The 22242-nt window shown below is 36.5% G+C and overlaps 1 protein-coding gene across 1 annotated transcript in view; it reads right to left on the reverse strand.

The window, feature by feature from the left end:
* Nucleotides 1–5522: 5522 nt before the first annotated feature.
* Nucleotides 5523–22242, reverse strand: part of TMPRSS11E (transmembrane serine protease 11E) — a 50279-nt gene continuing 33559 nt past the window's right edge. Inside the window, exons 6-10 of the mRNA XM_030880702.2 lie at nucleotides 15249–15287; nucleotides 13594–13771; nucleotides 12481–12740; nucleotides 11732–11874; nucleotides 5523–5684 (exon numbers count right to left, since the gene is read on the reverse strand). Coding sequence (XP_030736562.1) covers nucleotides 5523–5684; nucleotides 11732–11874; nucleotides 12481–12740; nucleotides 13594–13771; nucleotides 15249–15287 — 782 coding nt within the window. The remainder of the gene's footprint in view (nucleotides 5685–11731; nucleotides 11875–12480; nucleotides 12741–13593; nucleotides 13772–15248; nucleotides 15288–22242) is intronic.

Consider the following 22242-nt stretch of genomic DNA (forward strand, 5'->3'; position numbering starts at 1 on the left):
TGCAGCAAGTCCCCAGTCCAGGCGCCGGGCTGTGAGCACTTCCAGGGTAGGGCTCGGCGTTGCCGTCCTGGGTCTCCCCGGCGAGAGGGCCGCGAGGGCGGAGGCCGAGTCCCCGGCTGCCCCGAATTCCAGGGGGCCTCACTGGGCCTGCTGCAGAGCGGACCTAAAAAAGTACATTTAAAAAAAATTTTATTTTATATTGGACTACAGTTGATTTACAATGTTGTGTTAGTTTCAGGCATACAGCAAAGTGATTCAGTTATACATATATCTATTCTTTTTCAAATTCTTTTCCCATTTAGGTTATTACAGAATACTGAGTTCCCTGTGCCATAGAGCAGGCTCTTGATTGTTAACTATCTTAAATATAGTAGTGTGTATTCACACAATCCCAAACTCCCAATTTATCCCTCCTCCCCACCTTTCCCTTTTAGTAACCATGTTTGTTTTTTCTAAGTCTGTGAGTTTGCTTCTCTTTTGTAAATAAGTTCATTTGTATCATTTTTTTTATTCCACATACAAGCAATATCATATAATATTTGTCTTTCTCTGTCTGACTTACTTCACTTAGTATGATAATCTCCAGGTCCATCCATACTGCTGCAAATGACATTATTTCATTATTTTTAATGGGTTAGTAATATTCCATTGTGTATATGTCCCACATCTTCTTTATCCATTCATCTGTCAATGGACATTTAGGTTGCTTCCATGTTTTGGCTATTGTAAACAGCACTGCAATGAATATTGGGGTGCATGTATCCTTTTGAACCATAGTTTTCTCTGGATATATGCCCAGGAGTGGGATTGTTAGATCATATGGTAGCTCTATTTTTAGTTTTTTAAGTAACCTCCCTACTGTTCTCCATAGTAGCTCTACTAATTTACATTCCCACAACAGTGTAAGAGGGTTCCCTTTTCTCCACACCCTCTCCAGCATTTATTGTTTGTAGACTTTTTGATGATGGCCATTCTGACTGGTGTGAAGTGGTATCTCATTGTAGTTTTGATTTGCATTTCTCTAATAATTAGCGATGTTGAGCATCTTTTCATGTGCCTCTTGGCTATCTGTATGTCTTCTTTGGAGTAATGTCTGTTTAGATTTTTAAAAAATCCATTTTTAATGGCACCCTGAGTGCAATTTATTTAATACTGTCCTCATATTTATTTTTAAATATAAAATTACTTTTTAGTGTTAATTATATTAATAATATTGTACATTAAATCTCTGATACTTATTTGTCTTATAACTGGCACTTTGATCTTGGGCTTCTCAACCTCCAGAACTGCAAGAAACACATTTCTGTTGTTTATTAGTCACCCAATCCATGGTATGGTGGCTTCATTTTGCAGGAAGAAACCTGAACATCAGTAATGTTTGTTAATTTACACCACCAGAGTGCTAGAACTAACAAGAGAAATATTCTAGAGTTAAAAAACATTATTGCTGCACTGGCTTTCTGCTGAAAGTTGTTTCTTTGAAAATGTTTTGTGAATTTATTGAACGTCACAGAATTTAAATATTAAATTCCCTATTTTTACATGAAAAGATATTAAGATAATAACACTATTATTAAGATATAGTCTTATTGTATTTGAACATATAATTGGTCCTGCAAAGTTACTAAGTGTGTAAGTACATAGGATGATGCACCAGGAACAGTGGTAAATGTAAAATTTGTACACCAAAGGAGGTTAGGGTTGACAATTGATGTGTGTTTGCATAGTACTTTATATAAGATTGAGAAAAAAATGGGAAGATACAATGAAAATTAGGTTCACACAAAAACCTACACACCCACATACAAATGTTATAGTAACTTTATTCATAGTAGCCAAAAACTATAAACAACTTGAATGCCCTTCAATGTATGAATGGTTAAACAAACTGCAGTGCTTCCATACTGTGGAATACTACACAGCAATAAAATAAGAATGAATTATTGTGTGTGTGTGGCACGCACAACTTGGATTTATCTCAAGGGAATTATGCTGAGTGAAGAAGCCAACCTCCAAAGTTTACATATCGTATGATTCCATTTATATACCATTCTTGAAATGACAAAATTATACAGATGGAGAACAGATTAATGTTTGCCAGGGGTTAAAGACTGGGAACAAGGGTAGGGATGGAGCCAGATGGCCATGGGTAGTGTGAGGGGTCCTTGTGATCAAACTATTCTGCATTTTGACTGTGGTGGTGGCCCACAAATCCATACATGAGATAAAAAACAACATGGAACTAAATACACACACACATGCAAATAACTGCATGTTTTAAAAACATAAAATGTCAAAAGGTTAATAGATTGTCTCAATGTCAACTTCCTGGTTGTGATATTGTACTATAGCTAAGCAAGATGTTACCTTTGCCAGAAACTGGATAAAGGATACACGGGATCTCTCTGTATTACATTTTACAACTCTGTGTGAGTCTATGATTATCTGAAAATAAAAATGTTATTTTTAAGTGGTAAGAAATTTCAGAAAAAAGAATGTTATCTCCACTTGAGGGAGTCAAGGAAGGCTTCATGGAGGAGGCATCGTTTGAATTAGACTGTAGATCTTCATGTAATCCAGTAACTCTATGGTTAATAAGGTTTATCATTTTTAAAAGTTGAAATGAAAAATTAGAATAACAGAGAACAACTTGACAATCTCTTTTGGAATGATCCTAATAAAACTTCTTTTGTAGAATTAAAATTAAACAAGAAGTCAGTGCATTCTGTTGACCTGCTCATCTCTTCATTTTGAAAATACTTATTCAAGCTATTGTGATCAAGTAGCAATTGTATAAAATAAGACTGTAGTTACAGCAACAGTTATAATAACACTGTTTCTTGAGCACCTACTATGTTCCAAGAACTTTGCTAAGCACTTCGAAATATCTCATTTTGATCTCTACAATGGTGTTTGAGGTAAATATTATTATCCCTGTTTTATAAGTGAGTATACTGAGGCTTAGTGTGTATAAATAACTGGATTAAGTCACACAATGTAAAATCTGGGATTACTTCTTAACACATTATTAACCGGGGGATTTTTGCAGAAACTAACGCCTGTGGCTGTAATATGTCTCCAGTCAAAAATGTGTTAAATCAATGTGTAAATAATAACAAAGCTATATTTTCTGCATAATACAAAAATAAAAGGTCAGTTCAACAACACTTATTGAAAGACTATTATATACAGAGCACTTTATTAGGTACTGTGGGAAGAGAGATAAAAGATGTCGCTGAGAAATGGCCTGCCCTCTTGCACAGTTAATAAGTATTATTTCAGTCATGACTTCTTAACTTTTTCCAACGAGATGGTTAAAACAGACATGTCCAGGAATGCTGAAACCCTTTGTAAGTTATCTTTCAAAGAAAGTTATTTTAAAAATATGATACAGTATTATCTATTTCTCTGTGCACATAAAATTTGAACTATTGCTCATATTTTCACTGTGGCCTAACCTCTATTTCTCAAATCTTTTGTAAAAAAAAATATCAGAAATATTTCTCTGAGAAATATGATGCCATTGTGAAATTAAACTTCTAAAATTTCTCCTTAATTTAAATCTCTTCAAGTTTGTTTGCCAAAGAAATTCCTCATTATCACATTATAAAATTTATTTTAATTTGGAAAGTCACGTCCAGAAATCTGGAATATACTACTCATGGTGTCAATTTATACGGATTCATCTTTAAATGCCTTCGCAAAGATGAATTGTATTCTTTCGGTTTTACTACAGTTTTCATTATTACTTGAACATCCCAAGGGCTTGCTTCCCTGGATCTACCTGTGTGCTACCTAGAGGCCCAACTGCAAAACATACTCAAACAAGGGGAACCAATTTTTAACAGAACACTGAGAGAAATTAAGTTTGAAATGTACTTAAGTCTTTGTTTAAAATTCAACATTTTCCTCAATTTTTTTCAAAAGAGTTCATTAAATGAAATATGTTTTTGCAAAATATTTAATGCTGTCAGTTCATATCAGATTTCCTACCTTACTTTAGCCAAGTCCCTAAATTTTATCAGTTCATATACCAGCATTATTTAGGTTGATAAAAATCAATCTTTTTCTACTAAGTGGTTACGGTACAATACAGAACTCACACGAGTAGCTATACACAATGAGGAAAGGGTAATGGAAAGATTCCGTGAAATCTCACCACCAACAGGCCTGTACGCCATGGCACCGATCCTAACTTCACAGTGCCTAGATCACTTGAATGTTGTGTATCTAACAACTCAGTAATAATTTACCAGAGCTGAAATTATGAAGGTGGTTGATATTAGGCTTTTTCTCATCAACTTTATATCTAGGCAGTGAGAAATTCAGTGTCATGCTAGAGGTAGCAGGAGGCAGCTTTCGCGATGATGTCTTCCCCCTGAGCCCAGAAGAGTCTAAGAGGCCCATGGTCCAAGCACTGACTGGAAATGTGGAGGAGGGGGAGGGAGTGGTAAGAAGGGGAATCTGCAGTCATTTCAAAATAGAGGTCTGACCTCTAGCTTCATTTGCACAACTACAGCTACACACTAACACCTGGACCTTATTCCCCTTCAAGGCCTTGCAGTTTGGAAAAGCTTTAAATACAAATACACAAGCACTTGGTGATAATTCCATTTCATTCAGTAGTTTGTACTGATTCTGTTTTTATTTCCTCCTATCCAACCATACAAAAATCTTACCACATAAGGTATGCTGGTTGTTCTTAAGTGAATTTTCATTCTAGCCTCAGACTTTAAAAGAATTTGCAATAAATTGATTGGTGACATGTTCCCCATCTTCCCCTTCCTCTTGAATTATTATATTATAATATCAAGCAAATTGATGATATTTATTTTTTATTATTATATATTGACATTCTCAGTAGTGCAATGTTAAATAAATATTATTTGCTTTAACTTAGAATAAGTACATTATATAGTTTGTATAATTATTATAGGCCACAAGAAAACAGAATCTTCCCCACACTTATCTCTTGTTTGCTGGAAATGAAAATAAAGTTGTATTTCGGTTTCTCTTTGTTTCCTTAACTTTAGTTCCCATTCTTTTGCCGTCATGAAGTGTTTGGTATTCCGCTGTCTGTGTGCTTGAGCTTTCATAATGATTAAGATCACTTTCCTCATTTCATTAAGAAAAAAAACACCTAATACTTTCCTGTACATAAAAATGTAGCTCTTTCCTTTTCATACTTCCTTTTACTCTTTGTCCTGCACCTTGAAAGTGGAAATTTACCGAGATGAGAGAAACTGGGGAAATGAAGGAGGGAATCGCTTCAGATTGTATGTATGCATGAGAAATTTATGTCAACAAGCCAAAATTTGATGATAGAAAACAAGTGACTGCAAGTTGGGACAGAATCCATCTGGCAGAAGCAGGATGCTAAGTGAAGCAGAGCTAGGAAGGAAATAGCAGATAGTTTAGTTCGATCAGTCACATCCAGGTGATCTGCATGACTTCTGCAATTCTATATCTCTAAGAACGGCCTCTACACAAAAATGTGTTCCATTCTTCTAGGTTGTTCTCTCTCAGACACCAGTTTTGGAAGCGATCCAGTCCCGGAAGGCAGTCACTCTAGCATAAACACCGGGTTTATTGGGATGCCCACAGTCATCTCCCCAGCTCACTATTCCAGCGAGGTACCAGATATCTCTAGCATCTGGACTAACCAGTGGTCCTCCGGAGTCACCCTAAAGGAGAAGGGAGAGATTGGTAATTAGCATTTCAGTTTTTCACAGAGAAATGTGCTGTTTTTCTAACATGAGTTTAATGAAAGGGGCGGTTTTCAAAAATCTTCAGTGTGCTCAAATAAGAAGCAATGCTTTTTATCTATGCCAGTAATTCACATAAAGGAGGCACTCCCCTACCTGGAGAACAGCTTAGACTCAGGGTTCAGTACACAGAGATCAAAGACTCCACCTCTTGGCAGGACAGTACTAGTCTGATACATCTGACAAAATAACTGCCCATACTCTTTATCAGTTTGACACAGCTCCCAAAAGAAGGGTGAAGAATTTATTACTGATAAAGAATACAGACATTAGGGTCAGACACCTGAGTTTAAATCTCAAGTCTGGCCCTTCGACGCTAGCTAAGACCTTTAATTTGCTTATTTGTAATGCTCCTAATAATACCTACCTTCAATGATAATTTTGAAGATTATGCAAGACAGTATATGCAATGTGCTCAGCATAGAGCCTGGCACAAAACAGAACTTAGTAAATATTATATATAACCACAAATTCCAATTGTTTGTGCTTTGTGAAAAACAGCCAGTGGGCTGTTTTTTTATACAGGTCATAAAAACAAGGTGCTGACTGATCTTCCCGAAAAATCCTGGGGTCTCTAGTTACTGACCACCAATTAAGTGTTCGGCACTATATGAAACTATTAATTAATATATTATTTCATTAACCCATGTAATTCTGGCAACAAAACATGGAGTTAGGTTTCATTTTCTCCATTTTAGCAGTGAAGAAACTGAAGCCAACAGAAGTTAAGCAATTTTCCTGATATCACACGCTACTCAATATCCAGAGTGATCTAACTCAGAAGCCTATGCTTTCTTTCCCCTTACATTATACTAACTTCCTTGTGAATTTTCTTTTGTCCACATAAAAATTTTAACTAATAGTAATAATAACTCAATTAGAAATAATGTGTTTGTAATTTTTAAATCAATTAACCAATAGGTATTTACTTATACTCTCATATGTGGTAGGAGATGTAAAAAGAGTATAAACACATGAGCCCTCCTCTCAAGCAGTGTACAATCTGCTTATAGAAATTAAATGTATTATATGAAGCTATTTGATAACAAATCATTTTGATAATTGAAACCCAGGCATATGTGAAGACATAGCAGATTAGGAAAAAGAAATAGAAGATGCCAGAGACAATAAAGCTTAAATTTGTTTAAGAGACAGGAGTGAATGAGTCTGAGAATAAGGTAATTAAGGAAAAAAAGAAAGCAGTGAGTCTAACAGCATTACAAGCTGAAAACTAAGTTAATGCCAGCAAGTATCAAATAGAGAAAGATATAGTGGGTTCTGTTAACATTAGTTAGCTCACATGCGATTGGTGAATAGGGGAGTTATATCAGGATAAGGTGGAAGTTTTCATGGCTTATATGTGTTTTTGTCTTAGGCAGTGGAGCCAGAATAATGGGAGTAGAATTGCAATCTTCAGAAGAAAAGGCCTCAGCTCAGCTATTGCACAGGCGGAAGCCTTTGAGGCTCTATTTTAAGAAAATGTTAAGAGTGTCTGTGCCGAGGAAGCCCTCTCCCTGCCCAGAGTGGCACAGCCCAGGCTTGCTTAATTCTTGGGTCCTGGCAGGTCGGAGTTCCTCCTCTGCCCAGAGCTATACTCCCATGTGCATTGTCTCAGCCTCAGCAAGTCAGTTATTTCTACTCTATTGTTTCTGTGCATTTTTAACTTCCCTTAAGTCAGCCACCAGCCACCCTGGGCATTCTGTCTACCTACATTGTCTAAGTTATTTTTCAAGGTACAATTATTTTTGTTGTTGTTGATGTTAATTATCTGGTTACAAAGTTGCATAGCCTTTGAGGGGTCTGTTGGTCTGTATCTAACCCTATTTTTACCATAAATTCAGTTATTTTTAGTGAGTGGTTTAGTGAGAAACATAACAGGAAGTTTATTCAAGAATATGTGTATGGGACTTCCCTGGTGGCACAGAGGTTAAGAATCTGCCTGGCAATGCAGGGGTCACAGGTTCCATCCTTGGCCTGGGGAAGTCCCATACGCGGCGGAGCAACTAAGCCCATGCACCACAACTACTGAGCTCTAGGACCCGCGAGCCACAACTACTGAGCCTGCACGCCTAGAGCCCGAGCTCTGCAACAAGAGAAGCCACCACAATGAGAAGCTCGTGAACCACAACGAAGAGTAGCCCCTGCTCGCTGCAACTAGAGAAAGCCAGCTTGCCACAAGGAAGACCCAACACAGCCAAAGAAAAAATAAAAGAATATGTGTATGTATAACTGATATAACTGATTCACTATGCTGTACAGCAGAAACTAACACAACATTGTAAATCAACTATACTCCAATAAAAAAATTTTTAAAAAAGAATATATATATCTATATCACAACAGAAACTTTTAAAACTAGAAGAAGCCAAACTAGAAACCAACGTTAGTGATCAAGATATGAAGTAATGAAGGAATAAAGTAGGGTCTTTAAAGAAAGAATAAAGACAAAGAGATAAATTTGGAAGGAATAGTAAAGAGGAAAAATATTTCATGACTTAATTGATTACATGTGAAGGAGATTTAAGAGTAAAAGAAGATTCCAAGAATAATGAAAGCCAACCACATAAATGAGAAACTTGAAATGAAAAAACAGGTAACATTTCGTGATGCCTGTTGAGTTTAAGATGGCAATTACATAAATTTTAGTCTTATACTAACAACTTAAAACATATAAATGGAAACGGTTTTGGAGTACATGAAAATGTGAGACTGAATTTGGGTAAGAGGTTAATTTTGAAGATGTAGATTTGGAAGTCATTAAAGTGACAGCTGACTTAAAGAAAAGATAATTTCTTTGAGTGAGTATATAGAGAGGAAAAAAAATGAGTGTTGAGGAACAGCCAGGCTTAGAGGGAGGGAGAGAGGAAGAGAAAGAGAAACCAAAATAAGGAACCAGGAATGAGTTGTTAGAGAAGGAGGGAGGGGAAAATCACCATATTTCAGGATCATAGAACCCAAAGAAAGATCATATTTTAAGAGGAGGTAGCCACATGCCACTGAGATGGGAAGGAGTAGGACACCCAAGTAAAGGTTTTTGCATATAAAGTTATTAATGATTTTTGAGATATTAAAATACAAGGAAGGGGCTTCCCTGGTGGCGCAGTGGTTGAGAGTCCGCCTGCCAATGCAGGGGACACAGGTTCGTGCCCCGGTCCGGGAAGATCCCACATGCCACAGAACAGCTAGGCCTGTGAGCCATGGCCGCTGAGCCTGCGCGTCCGGGCCTGTGCTCCGCAATGGGAGAGGCCACAACAGTGAGAGGCCGCGTACCGCAAAAAAAAAAAAAAAAAAAAAAAAATACATGGAGGCAGTAAAGTGGCAAAAATTGTGGAGAGTAGACATAAAAGAGGGGGGAAAATGAGTGCCAGGTCCCCCCTGAAATAGAAAAGCAGGATATTATAATCACAAGGCTAAACTTGGTTTCTCCTCTTTAATTCCCCAAATTTATGAGACATTCACATCTAATACTATTATCAAAATGGCATTGTAGAATAGGTGACATATTTTCAAGTGAAATCATATACATCTGTGATTTACTTCAAAACAGATCTAGAGTTTAGGATGGGGAGAAGAAGGTTGGGGGGTTAAAATATATAGGAATGAACTAAGATCGACCATGAGTTGATAATGTTGAAGCTGGGTGATGAGTACACACTCCAGCCTATAACAGAAAAAACTGTGGCCCCATTCCAACCCCCATAAGCAAAGGCCAATTGGGGAGCCTAGACTTCCAGCCTTACCAGGATCTAATGAGGCCCAATCCCCCATCAGACTTATGTCAGAGAAGTCTGAGTGGGGAGCCACTCTTTCATCCCTGCCAGGTGATGATGAAGCCCTCCTCTACCTCCTCTGTGGTGACCAGCTGGGGAGCATGGACTACTGCCCAATGGTAAGGAGGCATAACTTTCTCTCCCAGTAGGGTGATGTCAGAAGAGGCCTAGTGGAGAGCCAAGCAGTGATGAGGCCACTACCCCATGAGGTCAGTGGAGACCACAAGGGGAGCAGTAACAAGATGCCCCCATCCAGAGTAGTATTTTTGTATTGATACTTCATCCTCACTATCTCAGGCTTTACATGTGGAATCCCCTCAATGGAAGGGGTGGGGGGTTTTCTATTCATCCAACAAGTTGGTGAGGATGGGAAAAAGAAAATATTTAAAGAAAACTATATTTAATAAGTTTCCCTAACCTTTAAAAAAAAAAAAAAAAAAAAAACAACCAAAAAAACCCACGCCTAGTGAAGAGCCTGAAATTCCACCTCCATCCAGCAGTAACAAAGCACTATTCACCACCCTGGTGTCAGAGGACAATGAGTGGGACTAAGATAGCACTTCCCTACCCCCTTTGGTGTCATGTCAGAGGAACCCTGTTAAAACAGAAGATACAGAGACTCATAACATAATACCCAAAATGTCCAGGATATATCTGAAAATCACTCAATACCAAGAACCAGGAATATTTTGACTTGAGTGAGAAAAGGCAATCAATAGACTCTGACACAGAGATGACACAGATGTTGGAGTTATCTGACAAAGATTTTAAAGCAGCCATCACAAAAATATCTTAACGAGCAACTACCACCTGCTTGAAATAAATGAAAAAATTTAGAAGTTTCAGTAAAGAAATAGCATACATAAAGGATCAAATGGAAATCTCAGAACTGAAAAATACTATAATCTGCAAAAAAAAAAAAACCTCACTAGAAGTACTTAACAGAAGAATGGGGATGATGGAAGAAAAAAATCAATGAACTTGAAGACAGAATGATAGAAATTACTCAATTTGAACAGAGAGAAAGAGGAGTGGAAAGAAAAAGAACAGAAGCTTAGAGATCTCTGAGACCATAATGGAAGAGCTAACGTACCTGTTACTAGAGTTCCAGAAAGAGACAAAAAAGAAAGTAAGGCTGAAAAAGTTTTCAAATAAATAATGGCTGAAAATTTCCCAAATTTGTCAAAGAACATAAACCTGCAGATTAAAAAGCTGAGCAAGCCCTAAGCAGTATAACCCAGAGAAATCCATGACAAGATACGTAATCAAACTTCTGAAAACTAAAGACAAAGAAAAAACCTTGAACACAGCAAAAGAGAAATGACACCTCTTCTTTTAGGGAAAAACAATTCTAATAACAGCAGATTCCTCATCAGAGATCACAGAGGCCATGATTTACGTGCTGGGGGAAAAAAATTGTCAATCCTAAATTCTATATCTGGCAAAATTATGATTTAGAAATGAATAGGAAATATAGAATTTTGCAAACAAAGAAAATCTAAGGGAATTTGTCACTAGCAGATCTACACTAAAAGAATGGCTAAAGGAAGTTTCTGAAACAGGAAAGAAATGATATAAAAATAATCTTAGAAAACCAGAGGGAAAGAAAGAACAAATTATGAGTAAATAGACTTCCCTTCTCCTCTTGAGTTTTCTAAGTTACATTTGGCACTTGAAGCAGAAACACTATTTGATGTGGCTCTCAGCATATAGAGAGGAAATATTTAATATTTGTATTTATTAATATTTAATATTATAAATGAGGGAGGGTTAAAGAGACTTAAAGGGACGTACATTTTCTATTCTAAACCCCACTCAAACTAGTAAAATCTCAACGCCAGTAGACTGTGATAAGTTATGTGTGTTTAACTTAGAGGAACCACACAATTTTCTTACAAAGAGAGAGTCTGGTCAAAAACACTAATAAATAAATCAAAGTGGAATTCTAAAAAAAGGTTACTGTATGATGCTACACTCTCAAAATTACAAAATTATAGAGGGCAAACAGATTGGTGATTGCCAGGTGTTAGTGATGATAAAGTGTTGGGGGAGGGAAATAGATGTTATTATAAAGGGAGACAGACCTCTGTGATGATAGAAGATGAGACCCCTCTGTACTATCTTTGCAACTTCCTGTAAAGCTGTAATTATTTAAAAATAAAAGGTGAACAAAAAATTATGTAGCAAACCACTTACCTGGCACGCATCTCTGTTTCCTTTCAAGGATCCAGCACATAACATTCTAGGAGTTATGGCATTATTGTAAGCTTTGTGTTCATTACAGATTTTAGTGTCTATGAGATTCACCTGTACTTGCCGAAGGTGATTTTGACTACTTCCTAAAGGAAAAAAATAGACTTCATATTTATAAATCTACATATATTCTATAAACCTGAAGAAAGTCTTTTATAATTAATTATTAGATAAGATGGTGGCATAGAATCTTAGGATATATATTTTTTCAGGTACAGTAAAATTTGGGAAATGAATTCTTTTCTAACTATTTTAAATGAAGTTAGGTGCCTAGGAAAGAAGCTCCAGTTGTTTAAGTAATTTCTCTGTCATTGTTAAGCTTAGAAGATAATTTCAGCAGGGGAGAATGGTGGCTTTATGATTCTCTGATCTTCACAACTGGGTGTATGTATTAACGATCCCTAATCTCTTATGTGGTTAATACCCTAGTAAAAATTTCAGATATATTTACTCTTTCAGACACCTTACCAAGCACAATTACTATAGTGGTAGTGATGTATTTGATAGTAACCTAAGGCCTGAAGGAATTTATGTGTCTTCTAAATGACTTAGTTCACAAGTAGGGCCTGACTTGGCCCCGGTCCATATGACCAACCCACAAACATATTTTGGCATAATGGCATTCCATTTTTTAAATGCCTTAGAATACCAAATTAAATTACTATGATTTGACTTTCTCCTCAGATGCGCACCATCATTTTGCAGTGCTCCAAATCCTGTCACAAACATCTCATCACCAGGGTGGAATTCACGGGATGCATCAGGGAGACAAATTCTGTGTACTGCATTTGTGTAGGAAACAGGGCTAGAAAGCTCTGCAACTGAAATATCATAGTCATGTGATGGATATTTGTATTTTTCATGCACAATTATCCTCCGGAGGCCTTGTTTCATTTTTGGAGGCTCTATTTTTACTCCAAAGGAAGCAGTCCATCTGGCTGGGTCCTTATACCTGAGGAGAAAGTATGAGGAACAAATCCTACTTTACCATTTTTACCAATATAACTATTTATATTAAATAATTTAATGTAAAAGTATCAATGTAAGTTTTCTTTTTAAAATGATGGTTTATATGCATAGATACAAACTCTTTCCAATCTAAGGCTCAGGTGTCAGATCAGGTGGAAATTCCACCTTGGCATGTTTCTTAGGATATGCACGCCACTCAGCATGCTGAGTCACCCACTCCAGATCCTAGGACCTTTTGACATTTCTGGGCATCAGTTGACTCCAGGGGACATATGGAAAGCATATCCTGTACAGAATGAGAGAAGTGAATGTATTCTATGTGCACCATGTTGCCTATCCACACATTTCTCTGAAAATCAAAAATGTTATACAATAATTTAACAAAGCATTACTTATCCTGTATACTGTAGGCATTTTGCATTGGGTTGGAAGATTGAATTGAAATTCCTTGAAATATAACTAGTCGACCTATTCAGTTGTATAATTTGTTACTACCAAATTTCTTCATATTTAATTTTTTCGTACAACGTGGAATTTCCCTATCAGGGTCAAACCTACAATCCACCTAGCCTCTATCTCTGATAGATGACTCTCAAATTCCTGCTTCCTTTGATAAATTATTGTGTAGTTGTCAATGGATAATTTATCTACATGTACTTTGGTACCATTTCCATTTCTAAACTATAAAACCTCTTACTAAGGTTTATGAATTTCCCACTCTCATATGTATATGATCTTTAATTTGTATTAAACTCATCTCTCATGAGGTATTTCCTTCCTCCCAAGCCGCAGTACACTTTGCTTACCCTTAGTCATTCTCAAGGTTCAGGACTTACGTTTTAAAGCAGTGAGCAGCACTCACAAGCCATGTGTCATTAATCAAAGTTGCTCCACAGCGATGGATCCCATCCCATTGCAGACTAGCTTGCCATGGCCATTCACCCTCTTGTACCTCTGTCCCACCAACAATCCTGAGACTCTGTCTTGTAGTTTTGTTCCTTCGTGTCCCGCAGCCTGCAAAAGAGATGATGCGTTAGTTAGCAGTTGTTTTTTAAGTATCAAATTGTGTTACTGCGTCTCAAATTTCTTATACTTTGTGCTCCAACAGTATCAAATATTTTCTCTTGCTCTTACCTTTGCTTAAACTGTAGTGTTCCATTTATTTAACTCCTTTTCATCTTGTAAGATTTAAATCAGTCATGACCTTCTCTAGGATGCCTTCCCTAATAATTCCCTTGCCTCCAGACTGGATTACTTATGACTTTCTTGATGCTTACATCAAAATAATAATAACAATAATAATACTCTGTGTATATATATCTCTCTATATAATAGATTAATATATATTAGTTTATATTATTGTATGTATATATGTCTAATATTAGTATGAGGGATATTGTTTATAACAGGATGTCTCAATCTTGGCACTATTGACACTGTTAGATGGAGAATTCCTTGTGTGGGCAGCCGTCTCATGCATAATAGGATGTTTAAAGGATCCCTGGCCTATATACACTAGTACCAGTAGCATCCCCCCACTACAATCATGATAACCAAAATGCCACAATAGGACAGAGTCACTTGGGGGCCAAATTGCCCCTGTTTGAGAACTATTATTTTAGAACTCTGTTTATGCATTAGTCTCATATATCTAGTCTCATTTGAGTATGAGCTGCCTTAAGCAAGGAGTAAATCTTATCCATTTTATATCCCTGTTGACTAGCACAGCACTAGCACATAGCAAGTTCCCACTAAATATTGGTGACAAAAATATATGCCATTTAGGTGATGGGATTATCCTTTGGTTTTTATGTTTAGTTAAGTTTGTGAATTAACCAACATTCTGAGCTGGTGAATGACACACTTTCTTTCATCTTTTAACATAAATGTATTGTGTACTAATTCTGTTAAATATCAAATGTATTCTCTAAATCATGGCAGGGTACTCTGCTATAGGGGAAAGGAAATACTAAGCCTTGAGTCAGTATTTTTTTAAAATATGGGTGAAGATATTATCTGGGCCTTCAATAATTTCATAAATCTATATTCCAACCCCGTAATTGTCTGTAATTTTTACAATAGGGATTAATAACATCAAGATTTTATTTAGTGTAGAGTAACACTAAATTTCTGCCTCTAGCTGACAAATAGCAACATACAGATTACTTTTGTATAATCTTTAGAAAATGTTCATGAGAGTATATTGTAGATATCTGCAATCAGAACATTGAGAAGTATTTTTGCCTTTTCTTTAACAACTGTACTATCTTCCACTACACATCTGCCACAAGCCCCATACACCCATTCCAAAGTCCTCCCAGTTTTTATCCTTTTGCAATAAAATGTGCCTCAGAAATAAGATAAAATACCATGAGCTGTGCACAGATCAAACTTTGTTCTGACCCTATAATACCATCAAAGTAAGCCTAAATAATCCAGAGTTAAATTTTTCATTCAGGTAATGCAATTTTAATAAATATATTAAACTTACAATTGTTTAGAAAGTTGTCTGTTTCTGTCTCGTTGATTTCTGAAACACACAGAAATGGTGAATAGAACAGGGTCTGCACATCAGAATTTCATAATGCCTCTGAGTACTTCAAATACTAAAGGTTGCTCAATTCCATTATCGGATAGTATCTCTATGTTGTTAAAAAAAAGCAACACAGGGCTTCCCTGGTGGCGCAGTGGTTGAGAGTCCGCCTGCCGATGCAGGGGACACGGGTTCGTGCCCTGGTCTGGGAGGATCCCACATGCTGTGGAGTGGCTGGGCCCGTGAGCCATGGCCGCTGGGCCTGCGCGTCTGGAGCCTGTGCTCCGCAACGGGAGAGGCCACAGCGGTGAGAGGCCCGCGTAGAGCAAAAAAAAAAAAAAAAAAAGCAACACAGTTACTTTATCATAGATAGAATACGTTCATTGTCTTGGGGAGAAGGGAGATTTGAACAGTGTTTCTTAAACTTTAGTGTGGCTAAAAGTCACCTAGAGAGCATCTTTATACTGTAAATTCCTGTTCCTCTTCCCAGTGATTCTGACTCAGTAGCTTTGTGCTGAAACCCAGGAATCTGAATTTTATAGCCGGAAATAAGATGCAGGTAGTTCAGCCTTTTGCGTGGGACATACTATTCTAAACCAGAGTATTGATTCCCCAGATGCGATAGTATTGTTATTGACCATTATTTCAGATTTTTTTTTTTTTTTACCAAACTCATAGGCATAGTTCCATCTGTATAACATATTCCAGTGGCCATAAATTTGTCCTTATTCCCATTTAAAAGCAAATGTTATCCTTTTCCAGGTCTTCCTTCTGCTGAAGTTTTAGCAAGACAGTTTGCCCTCAAATTGTCATTCAACTCTAGCCAGTGGCTCCTTAGTTTGTTGACTTGTCAACAATCAGGCCCTAATCCTATCCAAACACTAAACCAACCGACAGATACATAAAACTTTAAGAACTCAAATTTCCTGACTCAGTAGATTTCCAATGGCCCAACCTATTTTCTTAGAACCTGGTAAGATGGGAGTTCTAAATGCAAAAAATTTTAAAGTTAATTTTTCTTTTAGTATTTAATAATATTGATTTACCAAAAAAAAAAATCTGTATTCTTGAGAGGCTTCTTTCTGACTTTCTCTGTTCTGGCTATATTTGGGGAAAATGACAAAAATGAGGAAGAAGTGACCATTTATTCTCAGTAAATAAAACACCACTACTAGTCTCCCTATTTCAATAACCTGTTCTTTATTTCAAGCTTTTCCTAGAGAAAATTCTGGCTTTGCATTTTTTTTAATTGGAGTATATTTTCTTTACAATGTTGTATTAGTTTCTGCTGTACAGTGACGTGAATCAGCTATATGTATACATATATCCCCTCCCTCTTAGACCTCCCTCACACCCCACTCACCCCACATCCCACCCATCTAGGTCATCACAGAGCACTGAGCTTTCTGTGCTTTATAGCATGTTTCTACTAGCTATTTTACACATGGTAGTGTACATATGTCAATCCTAATCTCTCAGTTCGTCCCACCCTCCCCTTCCCTACCTGTGTCTACATATCTGTTCTGTACATCTATGTTTCTATTCCTGCCCTGCATATAGGTTCATCTGTACCATTTTTCTAGATTCCACATATATACGTTAATATACAATACTTGTTTTTATCTTTCTAGCTTACTTCACTCTGTATGAAAGACTCTAGGTCATCCACATCTCTACAAATGACCCAATTTCATCCCTTTTTATGGCTGAGAAATATTCCATTGTACATATGTACCACACCTTCTTTACCCATTCATCTGTCATTGGACATTTAGGTTGTTTCCATGTCCTGCCTATTGTAAATAGTGCTGCAGTGAACATTGGGGTACATGTGTCTTTTTGCATTATGGTTTTCTCAGGGTATATGCCCAGTACTAGAACTGCTGGGTCATATGGTAGCTCTATTTTTAGTTTTTAAAGGAACCTCCATACTGTTTTCCATAGTGGCTGTATCAATTTACATTCCCATCAACAGTGCAAGAGGGCTCCCTTTTCTCCACACCCTCTCCAGCATTTATTGTTTGTATATTTTGTGATGATGGCCATTGTGACTAGTGTGAGGTGATACCTCATTGTAGTTTTGATTTGCATTTCTCTAATAATTAGTGATGTTGAGCATCTTTTCATGTGCCTCACTGCTATCTGTATGTCTTCTTTGGTGAAATGTCTATTTAGGTCTTCTGCCCATTTTTAGATTGGGTTGTTTGTTTTTTTTGATTTGAGCTCCATGAGCTGTTTGTATATTTGGGAGATTAATCCTTTGTCTGTTGCTTCATTTGCAAATATTTTCTCCCATTCTGAGGGTTGTCTTTTTGTCTTGTTTATGGTTTCCTTTGCTGTGCAAAAGCTTTGAAGTTTCATTAGGTCCCATTTGTTTATTTTTGTTTTTATTTCCATTACTCAAGGAGGTGGTTCAAAAAAGGTCTTGCTGTGGTTTATGTCAAAGAGTGTTTTTCCTATGTTTTCCTCCAAGAGTTTTAGAGTCTCCAGTCTTATATTTAGGTCTTTAATCCATTTTGGGTTTATTTTTGTGTATGGTGTTAAGGAGTGTTCTAATTTCATTCTTTTACATGTAGCTGTCCAGTTTTCCCAACACCACTTATTGAAGAGGCTGTCTTTTCTCCATTGTATGTTCTTGCTTCCTTCATCATAAATTAGATAACTATATGTGCATGGGTCTATCTCTGGGCTTTCTATCCTGTACCATTGATCTATATTTCTGTTTTTGTGCCAGTACCATCCTGTCTTGATTACTATAGCTTTGTAGTATAGTTTGAAGTCAGGGAGCCTGATACCTCCAGCTCAGTTTTTCTTTCTCAAGATTGCTTTGGGGTCTTTTGTGCTTCCATACAAATTGTAAAACTTTTTCTTCTAATTCTGTGAAGAATGCCATTGGTAATTTGATATGGATTGCACTGAATCTGTAGATTGCTTTGGGTAGTATAGGTATTTTCACAATATTGATTCTTCCAATCCAAGAACATGGTATATTTCTCCATCTGTTTATGTTATCTTTGATTTCTTTCATCATTATTTTATAGTTTTCTGAGTACAGACAGTTCTTTTGCCTCCTTAAGTAGGTTTATTTCTAGGTATTTTATTCTTTTTGTTGCAATGGTAAATGAGATTGTTTCTTTAATTTTTCTTTATTATCTTTTGTGGTTCGTGTATAGGAATGCAAGAGATTTCTGTGCATTAATTTTGTGTCCTGTAGCCTTGCCAAATTCATCAATTAGTTCTAGTAGTTTTCTGGTGGCATCTTTAGGATTTTCTATGTATAGTATCATGACGTGCAAACAGTGACAGTTTTACTTCTTCTTTTCTGATTTGGATTCCTTTTATTTCTTTTTCTTCTCTGATTGCCATGGCTAGGACTTCCAAGACTATGTTGAATAATAATGGCAAGAATGGACACCCTTGTCTTCTTCCTGATCTTAGAGGAAATGCTTTCAGTTTTTCACCATTGAGAATATTTGCTGTGGCTTTGTCATATATGGCCTTTATTATGTTGAGGTAGGTTTCTTCTTTGCCCATTCTGGAGAGTTTTTATCATAAATGTGCACTGAATTTTGTCAAAAGCTTTTTCTGCATCTATTGAGATGATTATATGGTTTTTATTCTTCAATTTGTTAATATGGTGTATCACATTGATTGATTTGTGTATCATGAAGAATCCTTGCATCCCTGGGCTAAATCCCACTTGATCATGGTGTATGATCCTTTTAATGTGTTGTTGGATTCTGTTTGCTAGTATTTTGTTGAGGATTTTTACATCTATATTCATCAGTGATATTGGTCTGTAATTTTCTTTTTTTGTAGTATCTTTGTCTGGTTTTGGTATCAGGGTGATGGTGGCCTCATAGAATGAATTTGAGGGTGTTCCTCCCTCTACAACTTTTTGGAAGAGTTTGAGAAGAATGGTGTTATCTCTTCTCTAAATGTTTGATAGAATTCGACTGTAAAGGCATCTGGTCCTGGACTTTTGTTTGTTGGAAGATTTTTAATCACAGTTTCAATTTCATTACTTGTGATAGGTCGTTTATATTTTCTAATTCTTCCTGGTTCAGTCTTGGAAAATTGTACCTTTCTAAGAATTTGTCCACCTCTTTGAGGTTGTCCATTTTATTGGCATATAGTTGTTTGTAGTGTTCTCTTATAATCCTTTGTATTTCTGTGGTGTCAGTCGTAATTTCTCCTTTTTCGTTTCTAATTTTATTGATTTGAGTCCTCTCCTTTTTTTTCTTGATGAGTCTGGCTAAAGGTTTATCAATTTTATTTATCTTCTCAAAGAACTAACTTTTAATTTTATTGATCTTTGCTATTGTTTTATTCATTTCTATTTCATTTATTTCTGCTCTGATCTTTATGATTACTTTCCTTCTACTGTTTGGGTTTTCTTTGTTCTTTTTTCTCTAGTTGCTTTAGGTGTAAGATTAGATTGTTTGTTTGAGATTTTTCTTGTTTCTTGACGTAGCACTGTATAGCTATAAACTTTCCTCTTGCTACATCCCACAGGTTTGGGTCATTGTGTTTTCATTGTCATTTGTTTGTAGGTATTTTTTTATTTCCTCTTTGATTTCTTCAGTGATCTCTTGATTATTTAGTGACATATTTTTTAGCCTCTATGTGTTTGTTTTTTTACAGTTTCTTTTCCAGTAATTGATTTCTAATCTCATAGCATTTTGGTTGGAAAAGGTGCTTGATACAATTTCAATTTTCTTAAATTTTCCACTGCTTGTTTTGTGACCCAAGATGTGATCTATCCTGGAGAATGTTCCATGCGCACTTCAGAAGAAAGAGTATTCTGCCACTTTCGGGTGGAATGTCCTATAAATATCAATTAAATCTATCTGGTCTATTGTATTATTTAACAAGACCCATATATATTCTGTCTACAAGAGACCCATTTCAGACCTAGGGACACATACAGACTGAAAGTGAGGGGATGAAAAAAGATATTCCACGCAAATGGAAATCAAAAGAAAGCTGGAGTAACAATACTCACATCAGATAAAATAGACTTTAAAATAAAGACTGTTACAAGAGATAAGGAAGGACACTACATAATTATCAAGGGATCAATCCAAGAAGAAGATATAACAGTTATAAATATTTATGCATCCAACATAGGGGCACCTCAATACATAAGGCAAATGCTAACAACAATAAAAGGGGAAATTGACAGTAACACAATAATAGTAGGGGACTTTAACACCCCACTTACACTATGGACAGATCATCCAAACAGAAAATAAATATGGAAACACAAGCTTTAAATGGCTTTGCATGTTGATACTGTTAAAAAAAGAAGTAAGGAGACTCAAAATGGAGTGACTTGTTGTAAGTCCTATATCAGCAAACCACCTAATACCTAGCCTAATTGCAGTTTCAGCATGTCTCAGGAATGTGACCTTTAATCAGTCAATCTGGAATTACCTGGTTGGCACCAGTGAAGTAATCTGTCTGATAGACCCCACTACTCCCAAATGAAGTTGCCATTTCATGACACAGTCCACTCTGTTAGAAAGCTTCCTTGTCTCACCTCCTTCTGGCTATAAAAATCTTCCGTTTTGTACAGCTCCTCAGAGCTCCTATCTATCTGCTAAGGCGGAATGCTGCACAATTTGTGAATCATTAAATAAAGACAATTAGATCTTTAAATTTATTTAGTTGAATTTCTTTTTTTTTTTTTATACAATACTACTAACAGGGCTGACTTCATGGGTGTGTGACTTGTGTATCTGCACTGAGTCCTGCTCTCAGCATGACATCTCACTTGGTTTAATGTTCACTGTCTTGAAATTCATAATAATTTTATCTCATAACATGTTTGGAAGTGAATTTTGACAGGATAATAGAGATGGCATGGGCAGAGGAGATATACACAATAGGTGTGCCCATGGATTCTTGCTACCCCATTTGTATATATCATGCACAATATCCTAAGAACTAAGAATTCCAGTGGACCCACAATGTTTAGCATACTCAAAGTGAGTATAAGTGTGTGATGTCTACCACTGTGTAAGCAGAGGGCAGTGACAGTCTCAGGAGGCTGTTTTCTGTTTGAACCAGAACTTGCTTAGAACACAAAAGAAGGCAATGGCATTCTAACAAACATGAATGACTAAGGGACCCTCTCATATCCTTTCTTGCTCCTGTTGTTTCTCCTGTTGTATTAGCCAACAGCTTCAGCTGAAAATAATGACATATAAGGATATTTTGGTTCTTCCTCACATAAGCTGAAGGTAGAGAGCATTGGTAAAATGTGCCTGTATCAAGAAGGGAAATAAAAAATGTTGAGCTAGACTTCTGTAGTGTTTCCATTGCATGGAACCAAAATACATGCATGGATGAGCTATGAAATACAGTTGTATAATTTTCATGATTCCAAATAAAAGTTAAATGCTTTTATATTTACATTTGAAATTGACATTTCACAATATAAAGGTGAACAGCAAAACTCATGCTAGTAATTTAAAGTTTGGATTTTTTTCACTTAGAAATCATTAATTAACAAGTAAAAATGCCATGATAAGTCGAGAGAGACCATGAAAGAAAGCAAAGTCTTATATCTTAGTACCTTTAACAGCATTGTTTAATTGCTTTTCAAAGAGTCCTACACTTTCACTTTGCACTGGGCCCGACAAATTACATAGCTGGCCCTGACAAGTGAGCCTCCTTTTCTAAGCAAGTAGAGGGGCTGACCACCAGGTTAGACCTCTAGTTACATCTGTCAGCTTTTATATCAGCACTTGTATTCATTCTTTCTACTTGTCCCCTATTCTGTAGTTTCTAGTGCTGCCATATCCAATATTCTATTCACTAGCCACATGCGCCTAGTGAGCTCTTGAGATGTGACTGAAATGCGCTGTAAATATAAAATATACAATAGATTTCAAAGACTTATTACAAAAAAAAATCTCACGAGTAATATTTACATGGGCTATTTGTC

The sequence above is a fragment of the Globicephala melas genome, chromosome 5 (genome assembly GCF_963455315.2).
Source record: "Globicephala melas chromosome 5, mGloMel1.2, whole genome shotgun sequence".
In the NCBI taxonomy this organism is placed as follows: domain Eukaryota; kingdom Metazoa; phylum Chordata; class Mammalia; order Artiodactyla; family Delphinidae; genus Globicephala; species Globicephala melas.